The 15,883-nt window shown below is 39.5% G+C and overlaps 1 protein-coding gene across 2 annotated transcripts; it reads left to right on the top strand.

Annotated features, from left to right (window-relative positions):
• Positions 1 to 12,312: 12,312 nt before the first annotated feature.
• Pgrp-s3 (peptidoglycan recognition protein S3) lies at positions 12,313 to 15,077 on the top strand. Of its 2 annotated transcripts, XM_076809936.1 has the most exons (5): positions 12,313 to 12,523; positions 13,353 to 13,391; positions 13,557 to 13,764; positions 14,057 to 14,175; positions 14,665 to 15,077. In XM_076809936.1, exons 1-5 carry the CDS (start codon positions 12,469 to 12,471, stop codon positions 14,847 to 14,849), a joined length of 606 nt encoding a protein of 201 aa, XP_076666051.1. In that variant the 5' UTR covers positions 12,313 to 12,468; the 3' UTR covers positions 14,850 to 15,077. The 2 variants fall into 2 exon arrangements, with proteins under 2 accessions (XP_076666051.1, XP_076666052.1); XM_076809937.1 differs by lacking the exon at positions 13,353 to 13,391.
• Positions 15,078 to 15,883: the final 806 nt, after the last annotated feature.

Genomic DNA, 15,883 nt, shown 5'->3' with positions numbered 1-15,883 from the left:
ACATTTCTATGATATTTCGTGAATATGGTTTAGAAAAGGACCACGCCATAAGGCTACTGCCTAGACGCCCTAGACCATATTCGCGAAATATTGCATAAGAGTCCCCCAAACGAATACCAACCATGTGAAAAGGGCCTCTGCATGTCGTGCATTTGTGTTGGAACGGCCAGAATCGAAAGAGCTAAGTAGCTGTACTACATGCACCCCCATTCAAAGAATGATAAAATGACTCACCGTTCGCTGTCATCATCGGTACTGCATCTCTGCAAACTCGTAACCCTCTGACCAGCATCCCTGAGACCAGCTCCCCTCTGATCACCATCCGTCTGACCAGCATCCCTCTGACCAGCAGCTCCCAGACGAGCACCCCTCAACTCAGCCCCAGCTTAGCTCTCAACGTTGCAGCTGCAGTTGGACTCGTGCATGACTCTACTTTCGCGGTGAAAAAGTTATTAGAGCACCGGTGCTCTCGACTAGCTTTACTTGCGCAAAAACACTGACTCTACGATCGCATTACGGGCGATCACAAACACTATAACTCAAACCGACAATTTATATTTAAACAGCAACTTTTAGCGCTCCTGTTTATTAAACGCGCACATTTCATCTATTTCACATTTCATCTATTTCACATTCCTTAGTTTCTGAATGTGTTTTTGTTGGGTAAGGTCTTTTTGCATGCATTATGTACGAAGCTTATCCTACCAAATGCATTGCGTGCCTTAGGTATGATGCTTTTCCTTCCAAAATGCACGCACAAAGATTACGACCCACTTATACAAGGTACTCGTATTCTACATTCTACGGCATGCATGCAAGTACATCTTAGCTAGCTACCAAGCTAGCATAATTCTAGGCCCTCTCTAGGGCCCACGAGCTAGGCCCTCTCTAGGGCCCATGACTAGGACCCTCTCTAGGGCCTATGCCGAAGGCCCTCTCTAGGGCCCATGACTAGGACCCTCTCTAGGGCCCACGAGCTAGGCCCTCTCTAGGGCTCATGACTAGGACCCTCTCTAGGGCCTATGCCGAAGGCCCTCTCTAGGGCCCCTGTTCTGGGCCCTCTCTAGGGCCCACAAGCTAGGTCCTTTCTAGGACCTAGAATACCAAGCAGCTGAAAATTGAAGCTAATCGAAAATTTTACTTTACTTTCGCGATGAAAAAGCAATTAGAGCACCGGTGCTCTGGACAAATTTCCGATACGCAAAAGGTTGATTTTACTTTCGCGACGAAAAATCAACACGAGCTTCCGTGCTCTGTATAAATCATAGATCCGCAAAAATTTGACTGTAAATTCGCGGTAATAAAACTCTACACAAGAGCCGCGGCGCTCTTGAAAATATATGGACGCGAAAAAAGCGTGGACTCTACGATCGCATTACCGGCGACCATAAAAGATCTTGCTGGAATGCAAGATTGCTAGGAAGACTAGTTTCATTGAGACCCATTTCAAAAAATTTCGCGGTGACTCTACTTGACTCGATCGATCCGATTATTTTACGAATTATTATTAATCGATATAAAATTGTAAGAATCGCGAGCAACAATTGTATTGGTTTATCTATTATTTTTATTTTGAGACAGACACATGCATGTCACTATCTACGAGTACCTTGTATGGTCAGCTCTATCGATGCTGCTCTTTCGAACACACATGCATAACGTTTAGTGGCGCATCTTATATAATTGGCATTTTTTTCGGGAACATTTCTATGATATTTCGTGAATATGGTTTAGAAAAGGACCACGCCATAAGGCTACTGCCTAGACGCCCTAGACCATATTCGCGAAATATTGCATAAGAGTTCCCCAAACGAATACCGACCATGTGAAAAGGGCCTCTGCATGTCGTGCATTTGTGTTGGAACGGCCAGAATCGAAAGAGCTAAGTAGCTGTACTACATGCACCCCCATTCAAAGAATGATAAAATGACTCACCGTTCGCTGTCATCATCGGTACTGCATCTCTGCAAACTCGTAACCCTCTGACCAGCATCCCTGAGACCAGCTCCCCTCTGATCACCATCCGTCTGACCAGCATCCCTCTGACCAGCAGCTCCCAGACGAGCACCCCTCAACTCAGCCCCAGCTTAGCTCTCAACGTTGCAGCTGCAGTTGGACTCGTGCATGACTCTACTTTCGCGGTGAAAAAGTTATTAGAGCACCGGTGCTCTCGACTAGCTTTACTTGCGCAAAAACACTGACTCTACGATCGCATTACGGGCGATCACAAACACTATAACTCAAACCGACAATTTATATTTAAACAGCAACTTTTAGCGCTCCTGTTTATTAAACGCGCACATTTCATCTATTTCACATTTCATCTATTTCACATTCCTTAGTTTCTGAATGTGTTTTTGTTGGGTAAGGTCTTTTTGCATGCATTATGTAGGAAGCTTATCCTACCAAATGCATTGCGTGCCTTAGGTATGATGCTTTTCCTTCCAAAATGCACGCACAAAGATTACGACCCACTTATACAAGGTACTCGTATTCTACATTCTACGGCATGCATGCAAGTACATCTTAGCTAGCTACCAAGCTAGCATAATTCTAGGCCCTCTCTAGGGCCCACGAGCTAGGCCCTCTCTAGGGCCCATGACTAGGACCCTCTCTAGGGCCTATGCCGAAGGCCCTCTCTAGGGCCCATGACTAGGACCCTCTCTAGGGCCCATGATTAGGACCCTCTCTAGGGCCCACGAGCTAGGCCCTCTCTAGGGCCCATGACTAGGACCCTCTCTAGGGCCTATGCCGAAGGCCCTCTCTAGGGCCCCTGTTCTGGGCCCTCTCCAGGGCCCACAAGCTAGGTCCTTTCTAGGACCTAGAATACCAAGCAGCTGAAAATTGAAGCTAATCGAAAATTTTACTTTACTTTCGCGATGAAAAAGCAATTAGAGCACCGGTGCTCTGGACAAATTTCCGATACGCAAAAGGTTGACTTTACTTTCGCGACGAAAAATCAACACGAGCTCCCGTGCTCTGTATAAATCATAGATCCGCAAAAATTTGACTGTAAATTCGCGGTAATAGAACTCTACACAAGAGCCGCGGCGCTCTTGAAAATATATGGACGCGAAAAAAGCGTGGACTCTACGATCGCATTACCGGCGACCATAAAAGATCTTGCTAGAATGCAAGATTGTTAGGAAGACTAGTTTCATTGAGACCCATTTCAAAAAATTTCGCGGTGACTCTACTTGACTTGATCGATCCGATTATTTTACGAATTATTATTAATCGATATAAAATTGTAAGAATCGCGAGCAACAATTGTATTGGTTTATCTATTATTTTTATTTTGAGACAGACACATGCATGTCACTATCTACGAGTACCTTGTATGGTCAGCTCAATCGATGCTGCTCTTTCGAACACACATGCATAACGTTTAGTGGCGCATCTTATATAATTGGCATTAGTTTCGGGAACATTTCTACGATATTTCGTGAATATGGTTTAGAAAAGGACCACGCCATAAGGCTACTGCCTAGACGCCCTAGACCATATTCGCGAAATATTGCATAAGAGTTCCCCAAACGAATACCGACCATGTGAAAAGGGCCTCTGCATGTCGTGCATTTGTGTTGGAACGGCCAGAATCGAAAGAGCTAAGTAGCTGTACTACATGCACCCCCATTCAAAGAATTATAAAATGACTCACCGTTCGCTGTCATCATCGGTACTGCATCTCTGCAAACTCGTAACCCTCTGACCAGCATCCCTGAGACCAGCTCCCCTCTGATCATCACCCGTCTGACCAGCATCCCTCTGACCAGCAGCTCTCAGACGAGCACCCTTCAACTCAGCCCCAGCTTAGCTCTCAACGTTGCAGCTGCAGTTGGACTCGTGCATGACTCTACTTTCGCGGTGAAAAAGTTATTAGAGCACCGGTGCTCTCGACTAGCTTTACTTGCGCAAAAACACTGACTCTACGATCGCATTACGGGCGATCACAAACACTATAACTGAAACAGACAATTTGTATTTAAACAAGTTCGAAAAAATTTCCTTTAAATTGCAAGGTGTCACGCAATTCAGACTTTGAGAAAAATTTCCAGCAGCCACATTGGGCGCTCAATGAATTCTGATTCTGTCTGATAGAAAAAAGGAGTGGCCTCTTCGGGCGTTTAAGGTTTTTCAATCTTAATGTATGGAAGGAGTAGCCTTTTTGGGCGCCTAATGCTTTTTAATTCTAATGTACCATCATCAGGTCTCATCCTTTTTAATGTTAATTAAAAAATACAGCAGCCTGTTTAGGCGCATGATAATTCCGAATTGTAAAAGGAAATAGAAGCAGCCTCATCAGGCGCTAATGGCATGGAATGCCAGAAAAATTCCAATTCTACTCTAAAGTGTTAGTAAACCCTAACCCAGATCTAATTCTTCCCTGAAACTAGCAACGAATCTCTTAGTGAATTCTTTATCAAAGAATTCACCAGAGAAAACCTCGGCGAATCCCTCGGCGAATGTTTCGATGATGCGCTTAAAACTGGACTTGCCTGGCTAAATTTTCTAAGTTTCGCAGCACACATATACACTATACTTCGTTATACTAACCCTTTGGACTGTGATTGCGGTATAAGGTAAAAAACTACTAAAATTATTTCCAAAGACTTTACTTTAAAGTCCAAAGGGTTAGCATGCGCGCGTAAGAAAGATAGACGAGAGGTTCTCGTCGATCTTTCTACACATATGCCATTACAATTTCTTTCGCGTATTTTAGAGGCACACTTGCACTGGTTTCAAGTGACAAATAGACGCTAAGTATCTCATTGCAGAGATAGAAAAAGAATTGAAAAACGGACACGGATTCGCCGTCGCGAGAGATCTCGAGCTGCTCGATACACTCACGCATTGCAGTTGCACAGACAAAACGCTAATACGCGACCACCATTCATCCAGCCCCCCATTAACGGGAGTTCCCCACTAGGGGCCGCGCCTGAGGGGTCAGACTCACAGCAGCCCGCCTCACAATTAAATCACATGCAGCTGCAATACGCGCTCCCATCACAAAGCCGACAATTTGCACAGGCGAGTGTATCGTGCCCGAGCATCTTGTGCTAATTCAAGATCTCTCCCGAGAGCGAATTATATTACCGGAAAAAAAGAAAAGAGAATTGAAAGTAGGAAATAGAAAATACACTATGACAAGTCTGTAAAAGTATACTAAATGCGAAACGACACGGTGCACGGTGAAGCTAATTGTAAGCAAAAGCAAAGGTAAAAGGCGTCACTCTCAACAAGCAAGCGTACCTCTACCCTTAAATCTAGCCTATCGCACTCTTTACAATGAGCCCTAGTGGCATAATCTATTGCAAATATGCACTTGCGTAACTTTCGAGGGATATGCGAAAGCTAAGAATCTCCCGATTGAGATTGCAAAAGAGACTAAACGACTAAAGGACCGAAAGGCGCGGCGCGACGCGAACATTCACCCTCGATCCACCGAAATTTCGTTTCTACATGGCATGCTCCATATCACGACTTTACACAGCCATGGCGAGCGTGACCGAGAACGAGAACTGTCGCACATCTTCGTCTAACAATGGTCCTCTGTGTAAAGCCGTAATAAGTTGTACCCAGCACAGCCGGCCTATGAAGGGCGAGAACACCATGCGCGAAATAGAAATCAGTGATCGAAGGCGAATTGTATTTCTAGAAGGGTGTGTTTGGCACTCTTATATTTAAAAAGAACGAGGCGGAACAAAAGCTTATCGCTCGAAGTACGCAAGTGCATTTCTGAATAGATGTCCAGACCGAACCAAACTCACCGAATGTAAGTTTGGCTTGATCTGGACCCTTAAACTAGATCGTAGGCTTCAGCTTGACAACGTTTTGCAAGACGCAATGCATTGGAAAACGTTACCAAGTCCAGGCACACCAACGCGGAGGTACCTACGAAAGTGACCCATTTCTACGAAATATTTCTGGTCCATATTCGACCAATGCATTTTTGAAAATTTGGAAAAATTCTTACGACTAAAGTTCTTAAATTAAAACTTAATGGACTCTAGGACTATGGCTAGTTAAAACTAAGCACATGTGCAAGTTCTTCCGCGATGTATAAAATTTGTAGGTTTAGTGGCTTAAAGTTATTTTTATGCAAGGGAGAAAGAAATTTAAGTTCATATAGCAGCCACTTTGGCGGCAGTCATTTATTATTATACTGTTATTTTATAAAGGGACCATTTGAGGTCGAGATATCAGGTGGTAAGAGTGGCAATTTTTGATTTCTCGTAATATTACTACCAGTGTGTCTTAATATTTAGCACATGCAACGGGCAAGCAAAACTAGCGAGCATAATAACCAAGTAGTACCAAAAATTACTGTCATTGTTTATTAAGAGAATCTAATGACTCGAATGTAATTACTGTTAAGAGAGAAGATTTGAAAGAACTCGCACGAAAGAGTTCAACTTCAGAAATGTTACTCGTATTCGATACATTAAGCATCCGGAATGATTGTGAAATTAAAGAAAAGAAGTTTAGAATGTTTGAAACGCGATATTAAAACTCCTATCGCGAATTTAAAATTTATTCATTGTATTTTTCTACGTGTATTAAACATTTGGAAGTACACGCATTAAATTTTACTATTCGCGAGTACTAAGTACGTATTCGTGGTCACTATGCTCGCTACAGTAATCATTATGTTCGATAGCATACAGAAAAATTCAAAGAATGAAAAAGTATCACTCACCGTTCGTTGAAAATAGTCTCACTGACAAGCATCCCCTTTTAGCAGTAGCTATTCGATCTGCAGGCGAATGTCCAGCAGTTGCAGGGTCAGTACCCCATAGAATGTGTCACACTTCCAAATATGTCACATTACTTTCGCGATGAAAAAGCAATAGGAGCACTGGTGCTCTGAATTAATTCTAGATGCGTTAAAACACTGACTTTACGTTCGCGTTCACATTACTAATACGCAGGGCCACTGTGCACTATCGAATACTTTATCGCGAAATAAGCACTGATTCTACAATCGCATTGCACACGATTACAAAAGCAGTTCATGTTTTTAAACATATCTCAACAGTGGAAAGATGTGTTCGGACTCGAGTAAAGCGTTTCCAAAATAGTCCTCTAGGTACTGAGTGTAATGTAGTGGAATCTCGTTGAACGATCTCCCACATAGTCCAGTTATCGATGAAATTTATGCAGGAATGGAGAAATCACGAAATAATATGTACACGCACTCACTGATGCGATCACCGTCGCGAGTAAAGTCGAACTGACAGAGGTGACACCGCTTGGCAATGTTGTGACGTAGGGGTTGTTGGCGGTGTTATGGCGCTCGACCGACTCCCAGCTAACTGGAAATTCGTCAAGGCCAGAAATAATTTTATGTAGACACAGTAATTCCACGATGAAAAATCACTTAGAGCACCGGTGCTTTCACTTAAATAGTTCTGTATGCGCAAAACATTGACTCTGCACTCGCGTCCACACAGTGCTCTATGAAATACTTTATCGCGAAATATGTACTGACTCTAAAATCGCATTGCACGCGGTCACAAAAGCACATCACGTTTCTAAACATCTCTCAGCAGTGGGAAGTAGTGTTCGGGCTCGCGTAAAATGTTTCCATAAAGGCATCTTGGTATTGAGTGTAATGCAGCAGAATCTTGTTAAACGGCCTCATACATAGTCCAGTAATCGATGAAATTGATGCACGAATCGAGAAATCACGAAATAATATGCAGGTACATTCACTGATCCGATCGCTGCCGCGGTTGAAGTCGAACTGTCAGCTTACACCTTTCGTGAATGTTGTCACATTGGTAGAGGTTGCTGTCGACCTCAACTGTTTCCCATGGAAGTTGAAATTTCACAAAGGCCGGAAATAATTCTATATCGCAATGTCCATTGCGAAATATGTACTTTTCGCAGCTGCAGCCATGCACCCTGCTCTTTCTATGTATACATATATGTCTTTCAAAGTTGAGGAGATGTGATCGGACTCGAGTACAGTGTTTTCAAAAAAGTCTTCCAGATACTTATTTTTAGTGTATTGCAGTAGAATCTGGACGATCGACCTCCCACATATTCCAGTAATCGATGGAAATAATACATTAAGATAGGTATACCATGGCATTTTAAATGTTCATCCGTCCGATCCGTCCTCCGACTTTGGTGAACGTCGTTATTGAACTCCATTATTTCACATATCTTGAGAATTCCACATTACTTTATTTTATATATTTATACATGTGGAAGGAAGGGAAGGAATGATTTATTCAAACATTTCGAGTTACATTTATTTTTACATTATATCAAAGTATTACTATTTAAAGAAATTCTTGTATCTATCTACTTATTTAGGATATTTGACAATCGCAGCAATCGCATCGGCTCTGTTCTCACCAATTACCAGGTCTCGCTACGAGGAGGTCGCAGCGTTTCGAGGCCCGTAGAGAGACTGCCTATTTATGTTTTATTCAGAAAATCTAATGACTCGAATGTAATAACTATTAATAAGAGAAGATTCATAAAACTCATATGAAATATTTAAACTTGAGAAGCGTAACTTGCATGCAAAACATTAAGCATCTCGAATGATTGTGAAATTAAAGAAAAATTGTTTAGAATGTTTAAAACGCGATACTAAAACTTTTATCTAGAATTTAATACATATATATATATATATAATCGTTTTATTCGGTAGCATGTAGGAAGATTGAACGAGTTGAAAAGTTGCACTGCTATTTCTGCAGATCGCCCCCCCCCCCCAAGAGTAATAAAATAGAAAATATTATGACATTGTGTATAATTCTGTATAAATAATTAATGTGAATTTAATTATTTATACAGAATTATAATTAATGTGAATTTAATTATTTAGGTTACAGTATCAGATTGAGATATTAAAACATAAGTTACAAGCAAATTTTAAATCTTGTGAAAGAGGGTTAAAAAATGTACTTATGTACTTTTACATATTTCGCCCCCTCCAAGAAAGGCTCCTGAATCCGCCTCTCCAGGTGGCTCGGCTGCATCGGGGGGAGGGGGATGGACCCGAGTTGAAACCCTGACCAGGTCCTCAGCAAGTCCAGTAGGTCCAGGTAGCTCGGCAACTCCAGGGTCCCCGGAAGTCCTCCAGGCTCGGAGGATGGACGACGCCTGAGTACATGAAGCTCTGTGAGCTCCTTATCTAGACTTCGAGGAACGATGTCTCCCGATCAAAACAAGGTCGACGGTTAATTACAATTGCGAAATCCAACGAATTCTTCGGCAAAAATGGATTTTCTGCTAAAATATACGTTCCATTGGCTATTGCTATGACAAATAATGTTAACAACATTTACCCTAACCGCCCAGTAGAAATTATTATTAACTTTGATCGATAGAACTTGAGATATCAAGCAATTAGTAACATTTGATCTTGAATTTGCAAATGATTCTCTACGCCGAATGAATTCTCTTTTATTCTCAATGTTTAATTGTTCGATACATTAATGTTAATGCTTATACATATCATCTAGTATTATTTATAATGAATAAATACATTTTAGTGGAACTTGGTGTAAATGAATAGTTGCAGGAATATTTGGAGAAATATGAGTGACATACTTGTTTCTCCCCCTTAGTTACTAAGATCGACGAAGTATACGATAGAACCACGGTACTCTATGAAACACTTTTTGGCAGGCACAGGCACTGACTCTACAATCGCATTGCACACGATTACAGAAGCACTTCCTGTTTTTAAACGTCCTTCAGTTTCTGAAAAAGTCTTCTAGGTAACGGGTATATCTAAATGGAATCCTGTTAAAAGGCCTCCCACATGGTCCAGTAATCGATGAAATTTATGCGCGAATTGAGAAATCACGAGACAATATGAACTATGACGTGCACCCACTTCACTGAACCGATGAATTTCTCAGCGCTAGACAAAATTTTATTTCCCAATGCGGGTTTCAAAAGTAACTCGACTTGCAGTTGCATCCATGCACACCACGACACTCGTGCATCATGCAACCTTCTGCGAGTCTTTTAAGAATTAGATTTTACTGTAAATTTTAGTGTTGGCCATAAACTAATACTCGTAGCCAGTAATATCCAATTATTATTACTTCAAAAGTGCATTAGAATCTTGCGGGAATGTCAGTAACAGCGTGAATTTTTAATACTTTTCGGCGTACGATACGTGAAAAGGTTCTACTACACGCAAAGTACTAATAAACAATGTCATCTTGCAACTTATAGCTTGCATGGGCTTTGAAGAAATACCATTTTTGTGCTTCATAGTGTCTTGATCCCTGAAATGGATTTTCGGAGAAAAATCCGCGTGAGTCGTTGACAAACCGAGCCAAAGCATAGCGTAGCAAAAGCCTACCTGTGCCAAACTCTCTCTCTAAACGAGTCACACGTATGCAAGTACGCAAACACCTTTCAGCCTTTCAACACATGTCAGAGTAGTTGCTGAGTTGAACGCTGTTCATGAGCAGATGCCACTACATTCAGACCTCAAATTATGGGTCGGTAATACAGTTTGGGTGGCGACACGAACATCTATAAGGTGATAGGTCTATGCTGTACCTCGTCTGTGTTGAAACCAATTATGGCGAGGTAAGAGATACTTTTTACCGTGGGTCGGTGATAAGGATAAAGAATGCGATCGTATTTGGATCGATTTCGTTTATTTAGTAATTGAAAAGTAATTTAGTATGCAATTCTTCATTTGCAGTGTTTTCATTTTTCTTAGCAGGGGCAGTTATTTTTCATGTCTATTAACTTTACCGACCTGTATGAATCGGTGGAATATGGTTCTCAGAGTTACCGTTTTTAAACATACAGTGCGCAACACAAGTCACAGTTCTTTCACGAAGTTGTTACTTCAGAGGTGGCACCAGGGGGGCCAAGCTTCCCTCTTACGAAAGTTGAAGCAGAGTTTGTAGCGCCTCCTACCAATGAGGTGCGTACTAAACTGTGAATGTGTGAATTGGTGTGAATCGGGACGTATGTGTATGTGTATACGTGTAATGTACCGTTTACTTTAAAACCTGTCCACGGATCGTCGCGCCAGCGACACGTATGCAGCAGATAGAAGGATAAACATTGAAATTGAATATTTCTTCTTTTCTTAGGAAAAGAAAATATATTCAATTGCTTTGTATATCCTTCTATCTGCTGCATACGCGTCACTGACGCGACAATCCATGGTCAGACGGCCTTAGAAAGGGTAAACCAGGGAAAGTGAGGACACTTCCTCGTGGCTGCGCCAAACATTTCTAAATGACGACGGTCGTCATGGTAACATTTCACCAACGTCGAAAGGTTGTGTGTCGTGCTCACTGATACACGTAGGTATGTGTGTGTGATGTACCTAGCGCCTCCTACCAATGCGGTGCTAACTAAACGGGAAAACTTCAGCCAAACAAAGACGGCTTGGTCCCCCTGCGTTAACGCGCCGCTCGAGAGCACAACACGACTTTTGTACACTCAATGTCGAAATAAACGTAATCATTAAAAGGGATTTGGATATATAACCATCCTTCCGTCAATTCCTTTACATGCTTGTAAATACATATCGCTAAATGCAATGGTGAAGATCATTCCAGCTAACTTCGACATCGGAAATTTTTCCAACACTGTAAATGAAAATGTAACGTGTGCACGAGTCTATGGTCGGTCACGAATTGCACGAAATGCTGCGAGGACCGTTTTGTCCCATGTCACATAATTCCTACCAACTCGTCCGCAGCTCTTATCTAGTTTCACATATATACGATATAAACTAATATTTTAACATACGTAAGTAATACGTTACTTTATGTACAACAGTTATGTTAGTTTAAAAATATTTACAAAATCTATATATATATATAAATTTTGTAAATATTGTAAATATTAGTTTATATCGTCATCAATAATATTATGTGTAAAAAAAGTCATAGTAAATTATTTGTTTTGTTAGTATTACAGTAAGTTCGATGTTTAAGAAGTAACAAAAAATTATTCAAAAATATCGAGAAATCCCCCATACGCCCGACCACTGTGCGTCTGTGTGTTATCTGTGGGAGTAATTAATTTTGAGTGCTAAAGAAAAGTATTAAACTAAAGAGTTTAATTAACATAGGAGTAACACATACGAAAGATCGGTATATCGAACTGCAGAATGATTTTATTATAAAATTGTATAAAAAGTCTGCTTCCTAGTTATTTTACGAAAAAGAAATTTCCCCTAAACGTTTATTACGTTATTTCATTGCAGCATTGTTACATATGAAGTAATATATCGCCTTGCTTTCTCATTTGTATGTCAATAAAATACAAAAGAAAGAAAGAAATACGGGGGGTCAAGATACGCGATCTTTAATCGCTGAGTGAGTCTCCGTCAGTCTCCGACATCGAGTGTAGACTGTTCGATACTTCGCATCATTTTCAAAATAACATTTAAACGAGATGGTACAGTAATCTTCTACTTTTGTTATATAGTGGAACCTTCATCCCAATTTTGAAGACATGCGAGTGAAAATAATTACTATTTTTTTCTGCCTTGTTGGTGTCTGTATTGCACGTAAGTTATCTTTTAAATATTTCTGAATAATATTAAATAATTATTTGATAATAATTGTATAAACTGAATAATTTGCGACTCTCTCTCTTTTATTATGGCTATTACCCCATATATTATCCTTTTATAATCCTATATAGCTATTACTTATTTTAATGACACGAAAATTTTAACGTCCCATGGACATTTAATTTATATTTAAAAAAAGGGAATCCGATGAAAAGGAATTTATCCATTTTTAAAATTATTCGTCTTTCTCTGCACGAGATTTTATATTTTAATAATACAGAATTACTAAGCTTCAACGTCCGGGTGAATCTGATGATATAACAGCGTGACCTTCGATTGACCTTCGACGCGAAAAACGATATTTCAGAATATCTTAATTAAAATATTGTCTTTTAAGATGATAATAACGAATGTGAAAAACAATAACTTAGAATTACCAGTTGCCACACTATTTCATTACTCGTTATAAATTATTAAAAATCTGTACACGCTCCCGATCGGTAACAGTTCCGTGCAGTGGCGGATATAAGGAAAAAGGCCCAGGTGGCAAACATTCTGGGACACTGTTTGCACATAACAGAATTACAAATACATTTACGAGCGTGTGGTTTGAAAATTGTGGGGAACAAAAAAAAATATAGTATTTCGATGAAATCATAATTTTTTTTGTGGAAAATGGGGCCCTGGGGGCCTGAAGGTTACGCTACTGAATCGTTGATTTCGCTTTAACGATAATTATAACGCTGTAATAGTCAACAAAAATGTGCAGTTCCGTTTACAAATATATGGATAGTTTTAAAATTTGGAGAAGCATGACCTTCAGAAATCTCACTGTCAGTCATATTTTCTGGAAATGTTGAAGGTAATAAGAATAACAGGGCCAACCTGTAGATTAAGCGAAACATACTTTAGCCATATATGTACACACGTATCTCTTTCAAAGAAGTAGTTATAATTTTAATGTTAATTTGTTGAGATGTGTTAAATTTATAAAGTAAAAATTAAAACAATTTTTTACACTTTGCAGAAGATGAAAATTGTCCGACAATTGTCAAATGGAAACGTAATACACAAGAAACAGTTGATGTGAATTACCTGATATTACCCATTCCTTACGTTGTAATTCATCACACTGTTACCCCAGAATGTAGTGACAGGGCTCAGTGTGTTGCTAGAGTAGAAAATATTTACTCGTTTCATGTGAACGATCTTGGATGGAACGACATTGGATACTCTTAAGTATCTCATTTTTTGTATATGCCTCAAATATTTTTTACAATTCTTAATTTTACTAAAATTTTAGTTCCTCTACATTCAAAGTACATAGCTATTCATTTATTAAAATAAAACCTAATTATTTCTGTTGTTTTATCAATGCCGCAGTTTTCCATATTTCATTGTGGTGACTGCAAATTGTAAAAATCTAATGGCATTTCTTATTGTTTCCTTGATTTTCATTTTAATTATCACAATTGATTTCGTGTAATTTTTTAAATGAAAGTATTCTAGTTTTTATTCATTCAACAGATTTGTAATTGGTGGCGATGGGAGTGTATATGAAGGTTGTGGTTGGAGCCGGGAAGGAGCTCATACTTTTGGATATAATAAAAAATCCATTGGAATTGGCTTCATCGGAAACTATCAAGGTGTTTGAAAATATAATTGAAATTTCTTTTATTTTTCCATTATTTATTTTTTTAATAACTGTATAGCTTGGTTTGGCGGTGATGACGCCATGGTGGGAAACAAAACGGCGCCACCGTCGAGCCGAGCCAAGCCAAGGCAAGTGACGCCATACTTTCGATTCCCATCATGGTATCATCACCGCCAAACCAAGCTAGCCAAGGGAAATGAGGCCGCAGCCAACCAGCGTCAACACAGCTTCCCAGCTTGGCTAGCTTGGTTTGGCTCGACGGTGGCGCCGTTCGTTTCCCACCTTGGCGTTGATTGGTTATTCCCCCTCCGCGAAATAGTTTGATCATTCCTGTATTTTCCGCCGTTCATTGCTCGCGAGCCACCAGTTAGTCAACCCTGCTGTATATCATTTCCATTATTCTTTCGTTTTGTAATTCTGTCTTTATTTTCATCAAGTTCCATCATGTTACAATATTGTTAATAACTATTTCTAATTGCAGAAAAACCTGCACGCGATAAAATGTTAGAAGCAGCACACAAATTGATCCTTTGTGGTAAGTTGCAAGGAATACTTCGAGACAATGTGCGTGTGATCGGAGCTAGACAAGTTGGTAGCACTGCAAGTCCTGGATTTCGACTTTATGAACAAATTCAAAACTGGACTGAATGGGTTTCTAGTCCTTAGTTTAATTAAATCGTATGTGAGTTTGAATTGTGCATTGTTTCTTGTTAATAATGTTATGCTAATATTTTAGATTCAAATACTTTGAAAATCATATGTACAGGACATGATTTTTTTAAAAAGGTGAACTGAAAATTACAGAATGAATTAGATTAAATTCTACTTGAAATTGTAAATTGAGATGTATTAAGCATTATATGAAACAAGTGGATTATAAAATTTCTATGCAAATTTTTATTTATACAATTAATTTGAAATATTCTATTACTTTGCTTCATATATGTATTACGTTGTTGTGGAATTAAATATACTCATTTGAATCTTTTCTTTTCTTAATTTCTCTTTCAACTACTAATAATAAGTACTCAACAACGAATTCTGTCGCATGAAACTTTTGAAAAAGGTGTTCGTTTCAGTCACCTTTTTTAGCTCTTTCAATTCTGTATCTCTAAAAAAAAATTTAATTGCACCATGCACTGATAGAAATTTTTATTTTGAATTAATTATACATAAGATTCTATTTTTCTTGTCCGGCACATGAATCTGTATTTAACATGATTTCAATAAAAGTCAACGACATTTCTAACATTCCAAACAGTAAAAAAAATAGTTATTGTTAATTTTATTTATTTCATGAACTATGCGCAAACTTTCCGAGTCGAATAATGCTCTGTCGGTCGAGCCGAGTCGAATAATGCTCTGTCGGTCGAGCCGAGTCGAATAATGCTCTGTCGGTCGAGCCGAGTCGAATAATGCTCTGTCGGTCGAGCCGAGTCGAATAATGCTCCGTCGGTCGAGCCGAGTCGAGCGTTTGAATTTCCCAAGCTTTTTTTAATTTATCAAAATTTCCAATCAAAATGTCTTAGGGTGACTGTACCTAACATTGCCAGGCAAAAGTTAAATCGCTGTCAATTGAATAGTATTTGATATTTTTGCATGCAGTTCGTTTCAAAATAAAGAGAAATTATTTATCTTTCATGTAGCATAAGTTAGAATCGTTGAAACCTACAAATTTTTAATTAGAACTCAAAAAATGT

This window comes from Andrena cerasifolii, chromosome 4, assembly GCF_050908995.1.
Source record: "Andrena cerasifolii isolate SP2316 chromosome 4, iyAndCera1_principal, whole genome shotgun sequence".
NCBI lineage: Eukaryota > Metazoa > Arthropoda > Insecta > Hymenoptera > Andrenidae > Andrena > Andrena cerasifolii.
The sequence above is the reverse complement of the archived record's forward strand: the minus strand, read 5'-3'. Positions and strand labels throughout refer to the sequence as shown.